Source organism: Macadamia integrifolia, unplaced genomic scaffold (assembly GCF_013358625.1).
Source record: "Macadamia integrifolia cultivar HAES 741 unplaced genomic scaffold, SCU_Mint_v3 scaffold1796, whole genome shotgun sequence".
NCBI lineage: Eukaryota > Viridiplantae > Streptophyta > Magnoliopsida > Proteales > Proteaceae > Macadamia > Macadamia integrifolia.
In genome coordinates this window covers 17,668-37,746 of record NW_024868357.1, presented here as the reverse complement: position 1 = coordinate 37,746, position 20,079 = coordinate 17,668, and the positions used below count along the sequence as shown (strand labels likewise).

Below are 20,079 nucleotides of genomic sequence, written 5' to 3'. Positions count from 1 at the left end.
TAATCCATCAAGAGTAAAGAGAAGTATGAAAACGTTGGGATTTTTGGATTCTAGGGAATCGAATAATAGCCCTAATGGTATGAATTAATTGTGTGAAATTTTGGAGAATGATGGATTCTATGGATATGATGGCTTGAAATTATTTACTAAAAAAGGTAGCATGAAATTATTGGCCATACATGCGGGAGAGATATTTATATATATATATATATATATAGAGAGAGAGAGAGAGAGAGAGAGAGAGAGAGAGAAGGGCGTGGTAGTTTGTGACAAATAAGGAGACTAATTTAGAATTAAATAAAACAAAAAAAAATATTAAGTCATGATATTGATATTGAGACAAATAAGGAGACCGATTTTGAAAGGAATAAAATAAAGAATTTTATCAAGAGTGAAGGAAGATATTTCATATATATATATATATATAGAGAGAGAGAGAGAGAGAGAGAGAGAGAGAGAGAAAATAAGGAGACTAATATGATATTAAGCCACGAAATTGATATTGAGATTTGAGACAAATAAGGAGATTAAATTTTAAAGGAATAAAATTTTTTGAGAGAGAGAGAGAGAGAGGAGGAGTAAAACTAAAATGAGAAAGAAAGGTAGAGACAAATAAGGAGACTCCCAATAAAGAAACTAATTTGAGAACCCTAATCAATAGAGGGTTCCATAGCAAACAAAATAATTATAAAAAATAATAAGATAAAGATCCCAAAAACCGTCCCCTTTTGCTGCCCAAGCTTGGATGATTTTGATCCTTGCTTCCACTTGGTCTTACTACCAAAATAGATAAGTAAAATTGATTCTTTCTTAAAATGGATGTCTTCTTAAATATATTTTTTTATTTTCAATTCCTAAAATATAGGGATAGGAATATCGAAGAGTTTTAAAGAGAGGACAGTTCTTTTGATAAAAAAATATTCCTTAAATATAGGATTTTTTAAGGAAATATATAAATCAAAAGAGAAAAATATAGAAGCATGTGAGATTTTTTTTTTTTTTTTAAGAGGGAAACATAGATTTTATTTTTTTGGTAAAAAAAAAATCCTAATTTATATGGTTTTAAAGAGAGCAGCATGAGAGAGGAGGGAAAGGTTGAAAAGGACAATAGAAAAGTTAGGGAGAGATAGATAAGGAAAGGGATCTTGAGAAGAATAAAGAAATTAATTTTTTAGAGAATAATTAAATATTAAAAAAATATAAAGGGTACCAATAATATTTATTATTGAAAAAATGAAAATGATTGAAAAAAGAGTTAATGAAAAAGATAACATATTTAAATAAGTAAAAATGGTAAAGTAGTCCAATAAAAATTTAGCCACGTAACATGAGTACATGTTTTTATATGATAGCATGATAATATGATATAAAATAAATGATTAGTTTGAACCTAAAATTTAACACACGGTAAATCAAGACCATTAAAGAGTCATACATGTCAAGAATTTTTTCATTTTTATTTTTTTTTGGTCCAATCAAGAATCATTTTGCTAGAATATAATTTTTTTTTTAAATATAAATATCACATATAGCAAGCCTTTTGCGTTAAATATAACTATTATGGAAAAAAGACATATGCCTCACCCGATATGTATATATATATATATATAAGAACTCTCACGCATTTTGTCTCTCCTTAATAAATGGTCCACCAATAGTACACTCCCACACCCAATGAAAGAGATTTCTTTAGAATAGTTGATGTCAATGTACGAGAACAGCATGTCGATCCCTCACCCAATTATTATTGACAATTATTTTTTAGGAAAATTTTACATCCACCTCTCCTCGCATTTTGTTTATTACTTTTAAACCCACTCACACTAACACCATGAGAAAGGTATAAGTTTTTTAAATGAAAAAGACGATTCTACCCTTCTCCTTCCTCCCGTCTATTTCTCTCTCTCTCTCTCTCTCTCTCTCCTTCTTTTCCTTGATTTCCAAATGGAACGTCCCAACGTCTTATGTCTTCTTTTCCTTGATTTCCAAATGGAGCGTCCCAACGTCTTATGTCAAGGCCAAAAACATTCAGGCAAGCAGCAAACAGCAAGCAGCAAGCAGCAAGCAGCAAGCAGCAAGCAGCAAGCTTTCATGGGTTTTGACAATATTTTTCTCCCAAGATCCCCAAAATCAGTTCAAAATTGTAATTCTTCTATGTTTCTTTCTGTTTTAGTTAATGGAAACCTAAATCTTTCTATGTTGTTTCGATCAGCTGGTGGACAAAGACCTGGAGAGGGTGATTCCTTTGTTTTGGGCTGCAATTAATGCTGGAGATAGAGTTGACAGTGCTCTGAAAGACATGGCGATTGTGATGAAACAGCAAAATAGGGCCGACGAAGAAGCAGGGTAAATAGAGGAGAGGAAGAAGAAGGTAAAATCGTCTTTTCCATTTCAAAAACTAATACCATGAGTTTAAATGTAATAAATGAAACACGAGGGGGTGGATGTAATAAGGGCAAACATGAAGGGAGGTGGATGTAAATTTGCCTATTTTTAAAATTTTTATTTGATTTTACTTCCGTTCTAGCCAAACGGACCTAAGGTTATGTTTGATAGCCAAGATAAGAAAAGAAAAAAAAAATACAAGATTATAATTTTCTTTTTTGTTTAAAAAATTCTCTTTTGCTTGACGCCCTAATTCAAGAGAAAATTCTTTTTTGAATTTCAAATTTACTTTGGGAACAGTGAAATTTTCTTTTGCTGGCAAAAAATATCTTACCAAAAACACAAGAAAATATAAAAACTTTTCTTTTCTTAGCTTCCAAACATGCATACTTTTTTATTTTCTTATCATTTCATTTCTTTTCTATTCTTTTCTTTTCTTCTCTTCTCTTTTCTAGATTCTTTTTTCTTTTCATTTCATTTCTTTCTCTTGATCACCAAACACAGCCTAAATGTCAGTTTTGAAAATTTGTGAAGGCAATCATTCCATAATCCGGCGGAAGAGGAATTCTTCCCCTCTACCTCCGGTACCATTTGATTAGTGTATGGAGGAGCTTTTCTTTCACTAGGGAAATTATGATAACATAAAAATCCAATCATAAAGTCCAATTATCTATGATTTTAATCTTCAGCTGAAAGAAAACTATCTCTCATATAAAGGAAAGGAAAATAAAAACTAAAATCTCATAGCTACTGCATCTAGACACAGGAGCACAAAATTCATCCCCACCCCCCGGTAGTTAAAAAGTCTTATGTTGATGTCCCTATGCAGGCTTTCATTAACCCTTATGCTGATGCAGCAGCCACATAGCCAAGCAACAATCTCTCACCCAATTGCTTAAATAGGTGAACAAATAAAGGCGTTATTTATTGAACAACTCTGGCATTTAGGACGCAGATGTATCAGTGTCATGGTTCTAAAAAACAGAACGGTCAATAGTGGCCAGATTGGTACGATATCGGCCTCGACCAACCATGACTGATCTTTTCTAATCCCATTCCACATAATTCAAAGGTAAAATCATAATAAAAACTAATATTTTCTTTAAAAAAATATAGGGTAAATCTGTCCAATATGGTCTGATTCAATCTGTTCCAGAACAAAATCAGAACGGTTTCAGCCTTGACCGTGACCGTGACCATTTCCGAGTTTTAGAAACTTGATCAGTGGCTCAGAATTCCACACTCCATGAATTGGGACCACGGACAGAACATAGACGGAATAATTGGGAGCTAATTTTCAAGGCAACCATAGGCACTGGAAATCTATTCAAGAAAACCCAGAGATAGACTAGAGAAAAAGCACCAAATCGCCATCGAATCAGAATAGAGATTCTAGAACAGTTGTTAATCCAACAGACGGAGTATTGCACAGATTTGATATGGTCAAACTAACCAAAACAATTCCCTCACAATGTAGAAAACAAAACAAAGCCTCTCGTAACACAATTTCCTCATTTTTTTTTTTTCTCAGAAACTTTTCAACAAAAAGCAAAAAGTCATATCCCTTTCACACGAAAGCTACATTGTACAAAACAGCACGAAGAAAATTACACAAGACACTGATTGCACCTTACCAACAACTCTATGATACATGGACGCCCATACAGATTTTATATTATCTAACCATCATATATAAGACCCCATATGTCCTCTTGAGACAAAGGAACCGGGGGGGAGGGTGGGGGAAACAAAAAGAATAATAACTAATGAGAGATATACCCAATGACTATCACTCCAACTGGGAGAAACAAGAACTTTAATGTAACTTCTACCTGTCTATGGCTCAATGTACAAGAGGCTCTGGAGAGATATGCAGAGTCATTTTGATACTTTGATGAACGTAATCAACCAATCCCACTACCTGCAACCTTGACTTTGACTCAGCTCCAATCAGACTCCCGCTTTGCCAATCCACCATATGCCGAAGGTACTTGAGGCTTGTGGTGAAAACCTCAATTGAATCATGGACATGATTGCATGTTTCGGAATTCCAGATAAGTTCAAGCCATCATGCTTCATGTAACACCACCAGCACAACCCAGCTGGTGGAACTAGCCTCAGGCCTCTGAGGCCATTGAAAGAATATCAAACACCTGAAAGGAGACCCTAAATCCAGGCAAGAGAACCTCGATCATTTGCAACTTGAGGGCGGCCTCTAGTTGGTGTTGGAGGTCTGTTAGCATTAAGCTCCTGATCTCATAGAAACCACACGAAACAAGTCAATCCTCACCAAAGTCTCGTGTTATATATAAGAGGTCTATCAAGAGTGAAAGAATGTTAGGAAAAAACCATGTTCAAACCTGCATCCATGTATCTTCAATATGGTGTTCTGGTGATGTTTCTGGTGATGAAATTGCTGGAGGTAATGGATGAATGAGCTTTGGGACTACCACAAGGTCTCTTCCTAAAACTAAGATTGCCCCAGCATTGTTTGCGGTACCTATATAGTAACAGAACAAAATGAGATATCTCACTCAGCAGTTTCTCCATACAGTAGAGAGGGTAGTGCAATATACCGCAGTAATTGGTAGCAGAGAAAAGAGTAATCAAATGTCCCTGCGCAAAGCGCTCAAACCCATCCATCACACACTCATGAGCACGAACAATCAACTGGAGATCATTGTTGTTGCAGAATTCCATGACACGATCAGGCTGCAACACCAAACTCTATCAGAGAAAAGCACCCACTTCTAATAGTATATAAATAAAGGGAAAAAGAACCCTGGCGGTCTGGTGCAGGAAACACCCAGACACAGCAGTGTGTTTCTTTCTACACCAGACCGGCAGAGTTCCCCTGCCCATAAATAAATTAACAAAAAAAAAAATTGTAAGGAAAATGCAGTATTCCCAAAAAAAGATTGGCATTGCAGAGAACAGGACTAACTGGACCATAAAAAAAATAGCAAAGACAAGGGTTCATCAAATTAAGTTGAAGCAAGAAACTGGAGGAGCACGAGACTAGGGTTTTTATTTCTTTTCCTTTTTTTCCATTCTAGTAAAATCTCAAGAGCAAAGAATTGAGTTATGAAAGAAACCGTAGAAGTGCAAGACAGAGAAATTCAGAAATCTCATGAACAACAATAATTATAGCTCCAAAGTACTTTTAATTCTTTTTTCCGTCTCTTGTTAATGGACACACTTAGGTGACCCTCCAAGATTATGCCTCAAGTAAAAATCTGCAACGTGGCAGAGCTCAGCTGGCGCCCAATTTTGTGAAGAGGGTCACCCCAAGGTCCCCTGCCCATATGTTAAGTTTTAGCTCAATCCGAAGTCACAGGCGACAAAAAATTAAAAATTAAAAGTTAAAAATAAAATCCAGGACTATAAAGAGGGTGCTGCGGACTACGAGGTGGTGCATGGACATATATTGGGGTGAGGGATGTATGCCATTACATGGGAGGGAAGTGATTGTATTTGAAGCTGAAATTTGGAATATGCTCAATCCAGACCTTGACCTGTCCAACAGTCAGGATATTGCCAACATCCTGAAAAAGGGGTATCTGTTGTCAGGTAAAACTTCGGAGATAGGTGACCCATAGTTTCTCCCTTCTCTTTATTGCAGTGGACCAATCAACAAGAGGGAGTGAATGAAAAATGAACATCCATCAGATGGAAGAGGTTTTCCTTGAAACCAGAATCTAAATATTTATGGCCAATTTCTGAAGCTAGTGTTGTACAACAATTCACATTATTTGAATGAAATTAAACAACATAAAGTACAAAACATGCAACAGACACTTATCTCTCAAAATTCAGAATAACTTGTAAACATCATAAGGTACAAAACACACAACAGACATTTATCTCTCAACTGCCCAAACTACCAAATCTTTGATCATGAGTGGCATCAGGCAACTTTCCACAACATAGATTAAGTTCAACTTCCTCACTCCCCATCATGATCATGCTACAGCCATGGTTTCTTAAAACAGTGACAATTTTCTGTCATGCCAAGACAGTGGAGCTTCAATTTTCATCAAATTACATTGTTTTTAGAACTTCAGGTTTAGGAAGGGATTTGAGAGAGATTGCAACTTACAGATCATTGATAGATATTTAAAAGAAGCCAACAAACATGTGTGGTCCCTTACGAGTGATGATTCTTTTACTTCAAGGTCCTTAATCTTTGCCTCGATTTCTCACCAGAATAACAACCTGGCTTATCCCTTCAAACTAATTTGGAAGCTTTAAGCCCATCTTTCAAGGAGGCAGCGAGGATTCAACTTCCCTGGGGGTAGGGTGCTACAAAAGGAAGTTGATCATAGATTATCAATAAACCTAGAATTGATTTTTGCTGGGTCGATGCCTGAGCGGTTAATGGGGACGAACTGTAAATTCGTTGGCAATATGTCTACGCTGTTTCAAATCCAGCTCGGCCCTAAAAGTAGACTGAAAAGTAGGTCATGAAAAGGTAAGCGCATCTCAAAAACTACAGAAGAGAGGAATCATATCTTCCCCAAGCTATATGCATGATATGCATCATGAGTGGGGGAGTCCTGCAGTCATATTTTCATCTACTGTAGCTTCCCAAGGCCATCTGGGCCCATTTCTGATCCTTTTTTTATCTTTTGTGTGTGTGGAATCCTCCTAAGGAATACAAGATCTCACAGATTTCCACCAATCAATTACCAAGGGAAAAGGAGGAAGAAACCACATGATGTTTAGAGGACAGTGAGACCGATGCAGGAGGTTATCAACCTTATCATGTTGAAAACATCCAGGTGGACCATCACTTTTGACACCTCTTTAGGTATTACCATTGACTACTTTTTTGAGGCAATGGCATTCCTCGAATTTTCTTGGAGGAAGGGTCCCTCCTCTGCTCAACTTCCCAAAGCTAAACATTGACGGTAACTCTTGGGGTAACCGAGGCACTACGGGTATTAGAGGTGCTTTAAGGAATCATGATGGGGCACTTCTCCTGCCTTACTTTGATCCCATTGGTACGGCAGATTCAATTACGGCAGGGCTGATATCCATTATCCAGGGACTGGAAATAGCCTGTTCAGATGGATAACAAAACACCATCATTAAAGGCGAATTGCAGAAGATGATAACCTGGCTGCATGACCGATCTGGTGGTAGGCCTAGGAGATATCTTCATCTGATTAGAAGGGCAACACTTCTATGCTGTACAATGTCTCTTTATTTTGTTTGGAGATTGAGGTCAGCCAACTCTTTGCTGATGCTTAGCACCCAAACCCCCCAGGATGGGGGTTTAAGAACAAGTACAAGTGTTGTTCTCATGGATTCCTTTTAGATCTTGCCAAAAAATGTCACTAAATTTACCCTAAATGAGGTTTGAATGACACAATACGTCCAATTGCAACAACCTCCTATCACAAGAACACACTTTCATTTCCCAAATCGAGCAAATATACCTTTAACCACACAGTTAAGAAAAAACGATGCTTGGCCATTAGGCAAAACAGCGACTAAAGACCGGACAATGTGGTTGGTCACCAAAGAAGATTACCATAAAAGTTAAAAATTCACCATGGTGACAGACTTATGATGGTCATTAATGGGATGCAGGTATCAAGAGGAAAATGAGTTTCTTAGAGTGAAACCATCACTTTGTCATACATTTTGGTACTCACCAAGGTGGCATTAGAACCACCCTTACTGTATAACAATTCCACCCAATGACGGGATACTTTTTGGTTTCTTTCTCCAATAAATGCTTAACAGACTCCACATAATGCATATCCTAGAAGTGGCAAAATCAGTTTCAACAACAGAAAATGTCAGACCTTTATAACATCCATGCTCTCAAGGTCCTAATGTGAAAATTGAGATTGTATCCGGCAGTCATAGTTCAGAGGAACATATCCAAGTTGATTTCCTAAATATGACAGTTGACAGTTGATAAACACCATAGTTGTCAAGGCGACCCAAGGCAGTAGAGGGGTGCCTAAGCGCTTACTTAGGTGACAAGGCAGCCACCTAGACAACCAAGGCCCCCAAGATTTTTTATTTCCCCTCTTTTCTAACATTATTTACCATGCAACATATGCATTATCATATAAAATCAACATTAAGCCGTATCAAGTCATCAAAAATCAACATTAAGCCACGTCAAGTCATCAAAAATCAACATTAAGTCACATTAAAGTCAACGAAAATTAACACTTTGAGAAATGTTTTTGTTCTTTAATAAGTTTGATTGGTCAAATGATTTTATTATTACATGAGAATTTTGTATTAGGTAGAATACAATACCAGCTTTTCAACGAGTTTAAGATACTTAAATCTAAGTTACAATGACAATGTTATGTTCCGGTCAAACTTATTTTAAACTGCGTGAATGCTGTTAAAATCTTCTGAACGAAAATACATTTTATGGACATCAAAATAAAAGATTATTTTACCACACTTTTGATTTTTAGCAATGTTTTAACATGATAGGATTTATGATATTTTCAGAATTGAGAAGAAAAAAAAAACCAAGCATTTGAAGTTGAAAATCACCCTCCAACAAAAAAAAATCAATTTTTCTTGGACTAGGGGGGTTGACTTTTTATCCTTCTGAAATTTGAATTTTAAATTATTTTTATTGCATTCAAATAGGAGGGTATTTGCTTAGTTATGAATAATATCTTAACTAAATACTAAAATAATATCTGGTATAAATAATTGTTGTACAACAAATAAATAAGTGGTGCGGCTTACACTAAGGCAACAATCACCCAGGCCCCTACCAAAATGCATGGACGCCTAGGCACCACCTAGGCGATACCTAGACAACCATGAATAAACACAAACTTCAAAAGTCAAATTAATTGTCAAGATTGCAATTACCAAATTGAGTTAACTATGTGACAGATGTATGATATAATACTCTGGGCATACTTCAAATAGTGAAATTATGTTGAACCAGAAATCCTTGAACAACTGTTAGCAATTATACATCTACAAATAAAACCAAAAGGATTCTAATAGAACAATGCCTTAATCATAGATGGACCATTCAATCACAAGAAGAATACATCTCAACTCAGCTTTATCCCAACTACATTGTGGTCGGATACATAGATCCTGTTTCTCCAATCATGTATATTCAAAGACATACTTGTTACTAGTCCTAAGCTATATATGTCTATCCTCATCACTTCTCCTAGAGTCATTTTGCTACCCTGACTCTTTTAGCTCCTTCAATCTGAATCAAATCACCCTTCCATACAGGAGGACATTCAAAGGCCTCCGTTGCACAAATCCATGCCACCTTAAAAGACCTTCTCGCAACTTATCATGTATCAGAGCTACTCCTAAATTAGCTCTAATTTGTTCATTCCTTAATTTATCCTTGATAGTTGTACCATTCATACATCTCAAAACCCTCATTTCAGCTACAATAAGTTTATTTATATGTTGTTTCTCCATTGCCCAACATTTAGATCCATACATTGTTGTTGGTCATAAAGTTGTGCTATAAAATTTTCCTTCGAGTTTTAAATGAATATGTTGTCACACATCATTCCAAACGCACCCCTTCATTTCATCCACCTTATTTTAATTCTTTGTTCAACATCATCCTCTATTTCTCCTTCTTTATTTATGATTAAATCAAGGTACTTAAAATCCACTGTGTGGTATCTCCATATCATCAATTTTCACTTCACTTTTAATCTTATTATTACTAAAGTTACACACCACATACTCTTTTTTTTTTCACTATACTAAAAACCTTTTGATTTCAAGATTAATCTCTACAATTCCAACTTGACATTTATCCCTGCTTTTGTATCATCCACCAAAACAGTATCACCAGCAAAAAACACACATTAAGGGTCTGATCTTTAGTCAACTCATCAATGATAAGCGCAAAAAACAAATATGGGCTTAAAGGTGCTCCTTGATAAAATTTAATTGTAATTGGGAATTCACTACCCTACCTCCCACAATTCTTACACAAGTCACTACACCATTATACATATTTTAAACTATGTCAACATATTTATTCGAAACACTTCTCTAGGGACTTTATCATAAGCTTTTTCAATAAAGACCATATGGAGATCCTTCTTACATTCTCTAAATGTTTCCATTAGTCTCCTCAGCAAATAAATAGCATCTATTTTCATCTTCTTTAAAGCTCCCTTTACTTCAAACACTAAGCTTTCGTATATATCTAAGACTTGTGGTTTCTTGATAGTTATTGCAACATTCTAAAGCACCATTACTTGCATTGTTTTAATTTAGTAAGTTATAGAAATAGTTTTTCCATCTTTCTTTAATATCCTCATCACTTATCAATAGTAGATCATCTTCACTTTTAATGTATCAAGTACGATTTAAATCTTTACTCTTCCATTCCCTCAACTTAGCTAGTTTACAGATCTTTTCAGCCTTCCTTGGTGCTCAAATTGTTATAGAGATCCTCGTATTTCTTAGTCCTTGCTTTTCTACAATCTTCTTAGCTTTCATTTCTAGCAAATTTAGTCCTCTCCATCCTTAGTCCTTTACCAAGTTTTAAAACTAGATTTCTTAGCCTTAATGGCCGCTTGAGCTTCATCATCTTAACACCAAGTTTCCCTAGATGCATGCTGCAAGAAATATTTGCAAAAAAAGTGACCTCACTCGTTTAGAAAGAAAAGTTACAAATACAAACAACATACTGTGCCCGCTCCTTCACAAAACAGAAAAGGAACTTCTGCGAACCCCACCCCCACCCCCACCCCAGAACAAAAAAATAAGGATAGAGAAGTACAATTTCATGATTTTCAATCATCTCAACAATTTTTTCACCAACCAATCACCATCAAGTCCTTATCGAATAACAAACTCATCTAGCCTTCTTGAAATAAATTGTTGCATGGTACTAGCTCCTCACTGAAGATGCCGATATTAGACCAAACATAACCAGGAGCAGGATCCTACAAGATAAAAAGAATACAGAAAAGGAAGATGAACTCACCCCAAAAGTGACCAAACCTGGACCTCTAGCATTTGGTCGTAATCCTTCAACACTATCATTTTCTGTTGGATCAGACCTGAAAACAGGAAAGCAAGATAAGAATATGACAAACAGAACATATGTGAAGTATTACAGGTAAAACAAGCACCAAAGGAAAACAATAAAAGAAAAATGCCAACCACAACAAATCCATTAGAACAACAGAGCCTGCTTCCATCGTAATCGGGCGTTGAATGTTCTCTATCTGCTCTACATGATTTATGGACCGACCAATACCACCATGCATGCAGATGATTTTCTTTTCAATAAGGGCAGCTAGAGGAAGCCAATTGAATAACCGGTTTATGCGATGCCATGCCCAAATTCCATCCCGCTCCCCCTGTCAGCATATACAAAAGTCTGTTGCTGAACAAATTGATACAAAAGAAGCAGCAAATAAAAATATTTTGTGTATTAAATAATACCATGCGCTCAATACACTCAATCCGGAAGCCAAAAAGAGCATTGATGTCTGCTGCCTCATGGTTCCCACGAATTAAATGTACATTATGGGGATATTCAACCTGGAAAATAAGAATCATCAACTCAATTTTAGCAGAAAAAACATTGGAGTATAAAAATTAACAATAATGCGCCCAAGTTGTACCTTCAGGGCAAGCAGAAGAGTAATAGTTTCCAAGCTGTGTTGTCCCCGGTCAACATAATCTCCTAGGAATAGATAGTCGATATAACTGTAAATCAGATAAAAAATATTAGGATAGATCAAAAAAAATCTTTGACCACTGATGAGCACATTTATGTGTGAAATTTAGGGTAGTAAAACATGCATTTTACATATTTAGAATGGTGCTACCTTGGGTTTTACTCTCTTTTTGCAGGTTTTATATTTTCAAGGCCTTAAGGATTATCGGACGCTATATCTTCAATTTTACACGTAAAGAGGTCCTATTTCTTTCCATGGTTGCGAAGAGGACGAAATTCTGAGCAAAATGGACGTGTTCAATTAAAAGTACACATTCGTTTAGTCACCCGTACAAATGATTATTCTTTTCAGGCCAGAAAAAGAATAATGGATCAGAACTGAACCGAGATGCAGAACCAGCCCGTTTGCAATTGTCTCAAAGGTACAAGGAATACTCCAAATGCCAACAAGGATCGATGGACCACATCCTTAAGTGATTGAAGATTTGTTTTTGGTAACAACTATGTAGTTGGTGAGCTATGATGTGCAAAATTCCCTTGCTCACCAAGAGGTCTCAAGTTCGAATCTCATGGTTGTTTTTTTTAGAGAATTTGTTGAAGATTTCCTGCTTTTCATTCACTTAAAGCACTAAGGTCATGGAGGGGATTTCCACATCAAATTAGAAGCAAAGAAAATCGTGGAGAAGAGAAGAAAAAAAAAGGAAAGAGAAAAAAAGGGGAGAAATAAAGATTGTCCAAATCTTCTCTCTCCTCCACATCATCACCCACCAAAAGATTGTCCAAATCACATAAAGCAAGAAGAAAATCGTTCCTTGGAGGGAGAAAAAGAAGAGAAATAAATTAGAAAAAAAAAAAGGAAAGAAAATAAGCAAACAAATTATAGGAAATTTCTCAAAATTTATTTCTCTCTTCTCTCTCCTCCACCTTAGCACTTTTGGTCTCAAAATATCTCACAACCAATTGTGGGTTTCTCTCTTTTAGGAAAGAGAAATTTGTTACCCTACCTCCCCATTCCCTATAAATACAACTCATGTAAGAGGAGGGGAGACAATTCATTCTTCTTCTAGTTTTTTTTTAGTTGCTCTCTCTTTCTCTTGCTCTCTCTTTAGTTTTAGTTCTTCTTTATCTTTTCTTCAATCACTTTTGTAATAGCTTTTGTTTTATTTCAATTAATGCAAGCACTCTTTTATTCTTATTCAGCCTTTTTATGTTTATGATTTATGCAATTGAGTTGTAATTTTTTAAGTTATAGTTCTAGGCTTAGATCTAGGTGACAAGATCACGAGCCGTGGAGCAATTTTTTTTTTCAAGTTCAAGCATTGATTCAAGTAAGTAGGCTCCTTCAGTAGTCTTCTCTCCCCCCTCTCATTCCCTCTTCTGACTACCCTTTCTTTCTTAATTTAGGATTTTTATTTTCAGTCGTTACATTATTGCTATCCCTCTCCCCCAAGGTTCATGGCTAGTGTATATGTTGGCTTTGCCCCTCTTAGCCATAAAACCATCAATTTATTGTTTTTATTTTAATTGTCTCCCTTTCCCTAAAGCCAAGTAGAGTAACCCTTGTAAGAGTGACTCTCTGGTCAAGTAGGGAAGCTCATATTATGATGCATCCCTCGGGCTAAGTAGAGAAACCTACTTGTGAGTCTCTCTCTAGCTGTATCCCCTTTTCTTTTACTTTATTTTTATTTCAGCATTTTTTTTCCTTTATTTCTTTTTTTTCTTTTTTTTTTTAATTGCGTGGGTTGTTTATTTTCAGTTATTTATTTATTTAATTTTAATTGCGTGGCTTGCGTCTTTAAATTCTTAGATGACGAATGGTTAGGACTTTATTTTAGATACATATGTTTAGGACGGTAATTAAAATTAGATCACAACTATTAATCAGTTCACTTTCGCATTATTAAAAGAGAAAAAAAATAAATAAAGTGGCTGCTCTCCCTGCGTTCGACCCATAGCTACACTGATCCGTACGCTTGCGGTTACATTTTAAATCTCAAACAACCACAAAGGTATCATTATCAGCAATCCCCAAACTAAAGCTAGAAGAGAGATTCTTTATTGTAAAACAATAAAAAGATAAAACAAAATAAAATAGCCTCATCCTGATGACACTGGGACAATTGAATAAATTTCAAGGCCATAAGATCAAATTCCATTTTTAGTATGTTCGATTCTCTTCAATATGCAAATAACTTGTGGTGTAAAAATCCAAAACTAGAACTAATTGAATGCTAGTCCATTCCAGGATGGAAGGAAAAATAGAAATTTCCCACCAATAAGAAGACTATTTGGTTTTTTGTAGACCAGCAACAAACACTACTTAGGTAAAATGAACTCTGGACTCAAACAGAAGTCAGAGTAAACTGTGATATGAACAAATACCCAATTCATTAGGCATAATATCAAAGGTTTGCAAAGCCAGGATATTCAACTAAGTTAAGATCTTAAATCAGGAAATTAGCAGTAAATCATAGACTTTCAACAACCAATCCCCTTCTGATTCATTGAAATTTGATCCAGAACATATCCATAATCTCCATCTGGGGGAACAGAATGCAAAGAAACCCGACCTTAGCAGGGACTTCGATGCAGGAGCACCCCACTTGGTGGTTCCATATGTGCCTCCCACATAAGCAGGGCATTAGCGGGTTTCCTGATAGAGACCCATGGGGTTCTATTCAACAAAGGCGAATTGAATATTTCTGATGCAGATTCTTCACCAAAATAGGCTTGTTTTATTAGGAATAAGCTTAGGGTTGGGTTGTATACGTGTTGGGCCTTCAGTCAATGTGGTTCGGAATATATTGGGCTACTTTTATGGGTCTAAACTAGGGGTTCTAAGGTTGCATACGGGATTCAGTGATTTGTTTCCTTTTTCTTTAGTTTCCTTTTTAGATGGGGTTATTTAGTTTCTAATTTTCAGTCATAAATTAGTTTCTATTTCTAGTTTAGCAACTAAAGGACTTTCTATTTTGTAAGTTTCTATTTTCAGATTTAGTAACTAGTTGAGTTTCTAATTTTTAGTTTCCTATTTCAGTTTTTGGAAACTAAAGTTAGTTTCTATTTTATGTAACCCCTATCACTGTTATAAATAAAGATGATGGCTCTTTTAATGAGCCACGATTTTTACAATTAAAAACAAAGTGAAGCTTCATGCTGCTGCCGCTGGTTTTTCTCCATGGCTAAACCTTTGTGTTTGGTCAAGGGTTAGGGATTGGTGTGTGATCCGATCGACACTCTGCGGCGAGAAGTCCGGGTGGGTCTTTTCTTTTCTGGTTCTCTTATTGGATTCTCTCCTCCAGCAGTACAGGCAAGTAATCTGAATTTTCTGCAGAAATTTCTGGGTTGGTTTTCTTTGTTTTCCTTCCTATCGGCCTAGCTGTTTTTTGGAGAACCAGCCACCCGATTGCTTTGAGATTTTGGTCGATTGCTAGGACCATTAAGAAGGGGACTCGATCCAAGTTTGGTACTGATCAGACCATGGGTTTGTCAGTTTCTGAGTTTTCTTCAGTGCTGGTCGATGGTGATTTCTGCCCAGAAATTATTGTCTGATTTGTGTTATCTGCTACTGTTGGTTGCTGCCTATGTTTTTCTGAGGTAATGGACCTGCTATTCAGTATTCCGATTTGTTTATTTGTCACCTAAACATCTGCTATTGAAGATTCTGAACTTGTTAGGATCGATTGCCTGTTCTCAGAACCTGCTGTCCCAGAATCGAGTTCTGATTTTGGTTATCTGGTTCTGCTATGTTTTGATTCTTATCCTACTTATTCAACTACTCTAATTTTATTGCTGGAGCTTCTAATTGTTGATGCAAACTCTGCTTTCTGAAATTCCTGATTGTGGATCTGGTAATTTTGGTTTGTTTAAGGACTGTTGACTGATTATTCTGGACTGTTGTTGCTGTCTATTGTTGGGTGGTTATTTGGTTGTTCTTTGGTTTATAATATCCTGCAGTTTTGGGACTGGTTTTCAAATCTATTCCTACATTAAGTGGTATCAGAGCATGGCTGGGAACAACACCCCCACCCTAGTTTCTCTTATGGAGATGCTACAGACTATGAGGACTGAGATGAAGGCTGAACAGCAAACCTTACGGACTGAATTGAAGGCTGAGTTGAAGGCTAAATTGGATGCCAGATTGTTGAATGAAGAGACCCCACCCCAACAGCCTACTGGCAGTTCACGTACAACACCCGAAGTGGACACTCCAATGAATGTGGTTACTCAGTTGACTAATAGGAGAGCAAACCCTAATCTGAGAGCACCACAGAGGGTTCCGGTGGCACAACCTACTTTTGAAGAGCATGTAAGAGGATAATTTGAGACTGAGCGTCCCGTGCAACAGAGGTATTCTGGAGATTCACAGAAGGTCAAGTTCGATCTGAAGGAGTTTGATGGGAGATATGACCCCCAATTGTTCTATGATTGGGTAGTGGCACTAGACGACTATTTTGACTATTATGAGTTACCTGAAGAACGGAAGATGAAACTAGCTCGTGCTAAGCTAGTTGGGTCTGCTCGTGAGTGGTGGAGGACCTATGAGCTAGAGTTGGAAGACCGTGGTAGAGAACCTACTAGTTGGGAAGAGATGAAGCTTGAGTTATCAGATAAATACTTGCCACGCAACTTCAAAGCTCGCATATAAGACCAGCTGAACTCTTTGTCAAGGGTCTATGACTGTTGCCGAGTACATGAACAAGTTTGACGCACTTTATTCTCGTACAGGCATAAGGGAGAATGAAAGGCAACTGTTATCTCGGTTTCGACTAGGATTGCGAGTTGAAATCAACAGGGGTATCGGAGTTGTTGAAGTGCAGTCAGTGAGGGATTGTTTTGACAAGGCCCTATGAGCAGAGGAGCTTCTAACACAACCACTTAGAAGGTTTGGTTTCCAAGCTGGGGAGGTAAAGAAGAATTTTCCAGCCACTAAACCTAGTAACTCAGCACCTCCAAAATCCACTTTTCCTCCACGAGCTGATCATAAAGGAAAGGCACCCATGACAGGTAGTAATAAGGTACAGTGTTTCCATTGTCAAGAGATAGGACATTTTGCTAAGTCTTGTCCGCATAAACAGAGGGTTAATGCAGTAGCTGAGGTTGAAGACTCCAATGAAGAGGATGAGTCAGCTCTTTATCCCTACCCCTTAGATGATGATGATGATGGTGGATATGACTATGATATGGAAAACACTAATGAGGATGATACCCAGGGAATAAATATTGTTACTCGCATATTGGTAGCTAAAACCAAAGGAGAGGATTGGCGACGTAATAGCATATTCTACAGCCGTATGAAGTCAGGTGATCATACTTGTCAGATTATCATTGATAGTGGCAGTTGTGTCAACGTTGTTTCTGAAGCCTTTGTGAAGAAAGCAACCTTGAAAGCTGACCCACATCCTCAGCCTTATAAGGTATCCTTGCTGAATGGTAATACCTTATAGGTGAATAAGAGGTGCTCAGTTCCTTTGAAACTTTACCGATATGAAGAGAAAGTTTGGTGTGATGTGATCCCAATGAAACTCACAGATGTATTGCTTGGTCGTCCCTGGATGTATGACAATGATGCCATGGTTGGAGGGAAGAAGAATCTATGTACTTTCATGTGGAAGGGAGTTCCTACAACTTTCTATCCGGTAAATGTGCCGGCTGAAATACGACGGAAGAGATCATTAAGGTCAAATCAGAAGGGCATTGACAATGAGAAGAAGGTATTAGCTCTGCCCACAAAGGAGTTGCTAACTATTTCCCATAAATAGTTCTTACGCACAAGTCATGAGACTGGAATGGTTATGACACTTGTTACTAGGGAAGTCACTCCCCAACCTGAAGTAACGTATAGTGCACCTATCAGAGAGCTCCTGTCTAATTTTTCTGACTTAGTCCCTGATGATCTCCCAGATGAGTTGCCTCCCATGAGAGACATACAGCATGCCATTGACTTGGTACCTGGTTCGGTTTTACCCAACCTTCCTGCTTACAGACTTAGTCCTACTGAGCACGCCGAGCTGAAACGGCAAGTGGATGTGTTACTACAGAAGGGCTTCATTGAGGAGAGCTTAAGTCCTTATGCAGTACTAGCTTTACTCACGCCAAAGAAGGATGGTTCTTGGCGTATGTGTGTGGACAGCCGTGCTATCAACAAGATAACAGTCAAGTATAGGTTTCCTATACCACGACTAGATGATATGTTGGATATGCTGTCCGGGACAAAGGTTTTTTCCAAGCTAGATCTGAGGAGTGGCTATCATTAGATTCGCATCCGTTCTGGGGATGAGTGGAAGACCGCCTTTAAGACCAAGGATGGCTTATATGAGTGGAAAGTCATGCCGTTCGGTTTGACAAATGCACCTAGTACTTTTATGAGGGTGATGACACAGGTCCTTCGTCCCTTCATTGGTCGCTTTTTGGTTGTTTATTTTGATGACATTCTGGTATACAGTAAGAACCAAGAAGAGCATAAGGATCACTTGAGGCAAGTCTTGAGAGTACTCCGTGCTGAGAAGTTATACATTAATCTCAAGAAGTGTTCTTTCATGCTGCCCAAGGTTGTATTCCTTGGATTTATAGTGTCATCAAAGGGGGTTGAAGCTGATCCGGAGAAGATCAAGAGCATCACTGATTGGCCTACACCTAAGACTCTAACAGAAGTCCGTAGCTTCCATGGGTTGGCCTCCTTCTATAGGAGATTTATCCGGAACTTCAGTGCAGTAATGGCACCCATCACTGAATGTATGAAGTCGAGTAAAGGGAAGTTTGAATGGACAGCTGCAGCGACCAAAGCCTTCGCTCTTGTGAAGAGGAAGATGACCGAGGCACCCATCCTACGCCTACCAGATTTGGACAAAGTATTTGAGGTAGCTACAGATGCTTCACATGTTGGGCTAGGAGGAGTGATAATGCAAGGAGGACACCCCATCGCTTTTTATAGCGAAAATTGAATGAGGCCAAGAAGCGCTATTCGACTTATGATCTAGAGTTGTATGTAGTCGTCCAAGTGCTACGCCATTGGAGGCACTACCTCATTGGTAAGGAGTTCATTTTGTACACTGATCATGAGGCCTTGAAGCACTTTCACTCACAGAAATCAATTAGCCATAGACATGCCAAATGGGTAGCCTACTTGCAGGAGTTTGTATTTGCTATGAAGTACAAGGCAGGAAAAGAGAATACAGTGGCTGATGCACTTAGCCGGAAAGTGCTCACACTGAACACATTTTCAGCACATGTTATTAACATAGATCAGATACGAGGTGAGTATACATCTGATTCTGATTTCAGCACTGTCTTTATGGAGTTACAACAAGGTGGGCAGCACTTAAAGTACTCTATTCATGACGGGTACTTGTTCTTTGGCACGCGGCTTTGTATCCCAAACTCTTCCCTACGTCATCACATCATACGAGAGTTACATGGAGAAGGATTAGGGGGACATTTTGGGAAAGATAAGACTCTTGCACAGGTGGCTGATCGATATTATTGGCCATGCATTGCAAAGGATGTTGATCATGTGATCAAGAGATGTCGTGTATGTCAGTTGGCAAAAGGGGGAAAACAGAACACAGGTTTATACTCTCCACTACCTGTTCCTCATGCACCGTGGCTTGATGTTAGCATGGATTTTGTTCTTGAACTACCCCCTACTAGAGAACGATATGATTCCATTATGGTGGTTGTGGATCGTTTCTCTAAGATGGCTCATTTTATACCTTGTCATAAGACTTTTGATGCTTATCAGGTTGCAAAGCTCTTCTTCAAGGAAGTAGTACGACTACATGGGCTGCCAACTAGTATTGTGTCTGACCTGTCTGACCGTGATGTTAAGTTCATGAGTTATTTTTGGAAGACATTGTGGTTGAAGACAAATACAAAGCTGAACTTTTCAACTGCATTTCATCCACAGACAGACGGACAGACAGAGGTGGTGAATCGTAGCTTGGGAAACTTGTTGAGGTGTTTGGTTCAAGACTATGAGAAGACATGGCCTTCTATTCTTGACATTGTAGAATTTG

The 20,079-nt window shown here is 37.7% G+C and overlaps 2 protein-coding genes across 2 annotated transcripts in view; one reads left to right on the top strand and one right to left on the bottom strand.

The window, feature by feature from the left end:
- Positions 1 to 3,883: 3,883 nt before the first annotated feature.
- On the bottom strand, positions 3,884 to 16,708 carry LOC122064857 (serine/threonine-protein phosphatase BSL3-like). The gene is made up of 8 exons (XM_042628638.1): positions 16,683 to 16,708; positions 12,009 to 12,168; positions 11,827 to 11,925; positions 11,542 to 11,741; positions 11,363 to 11,438; positions 4,962 to 5,097; positions 4,746 to 4,885; positions 3,884 to 4,635 (listed from the first exon to the last, which is right to left on the bottom strand). The coding sequence occupies exons 1-8, from the start codon at positions 16,706 to 16,708 to the stop codon at positions 4,552 to 4,554; spliced, it is 921 nt and encodes a 306-aa protein (XP_042484572.1). The 3' UTR covers positions 3,884 to 4,551.
- A 1,145-nt stretch (positions 16,709 to 17,853) lies between these two features.
- Positions 17,854 to 20,079, top strand: part of LOC122064861 (splicing factor 3A subunit 2-like) — a 6,456-nt gene continuing 4,230 nt past the window's right edge. Inside the window, exon 1 of the mRNA XM_042628643.1 lies at positions 17,854 to 18,019. Within this exon, the coding sequence (XP_042484577.1) occupies positions 17,854 to 18,019 (166 nt within the window). The remainder of the gene's footprint in view (positions 18,020 to 20,079) is intronic.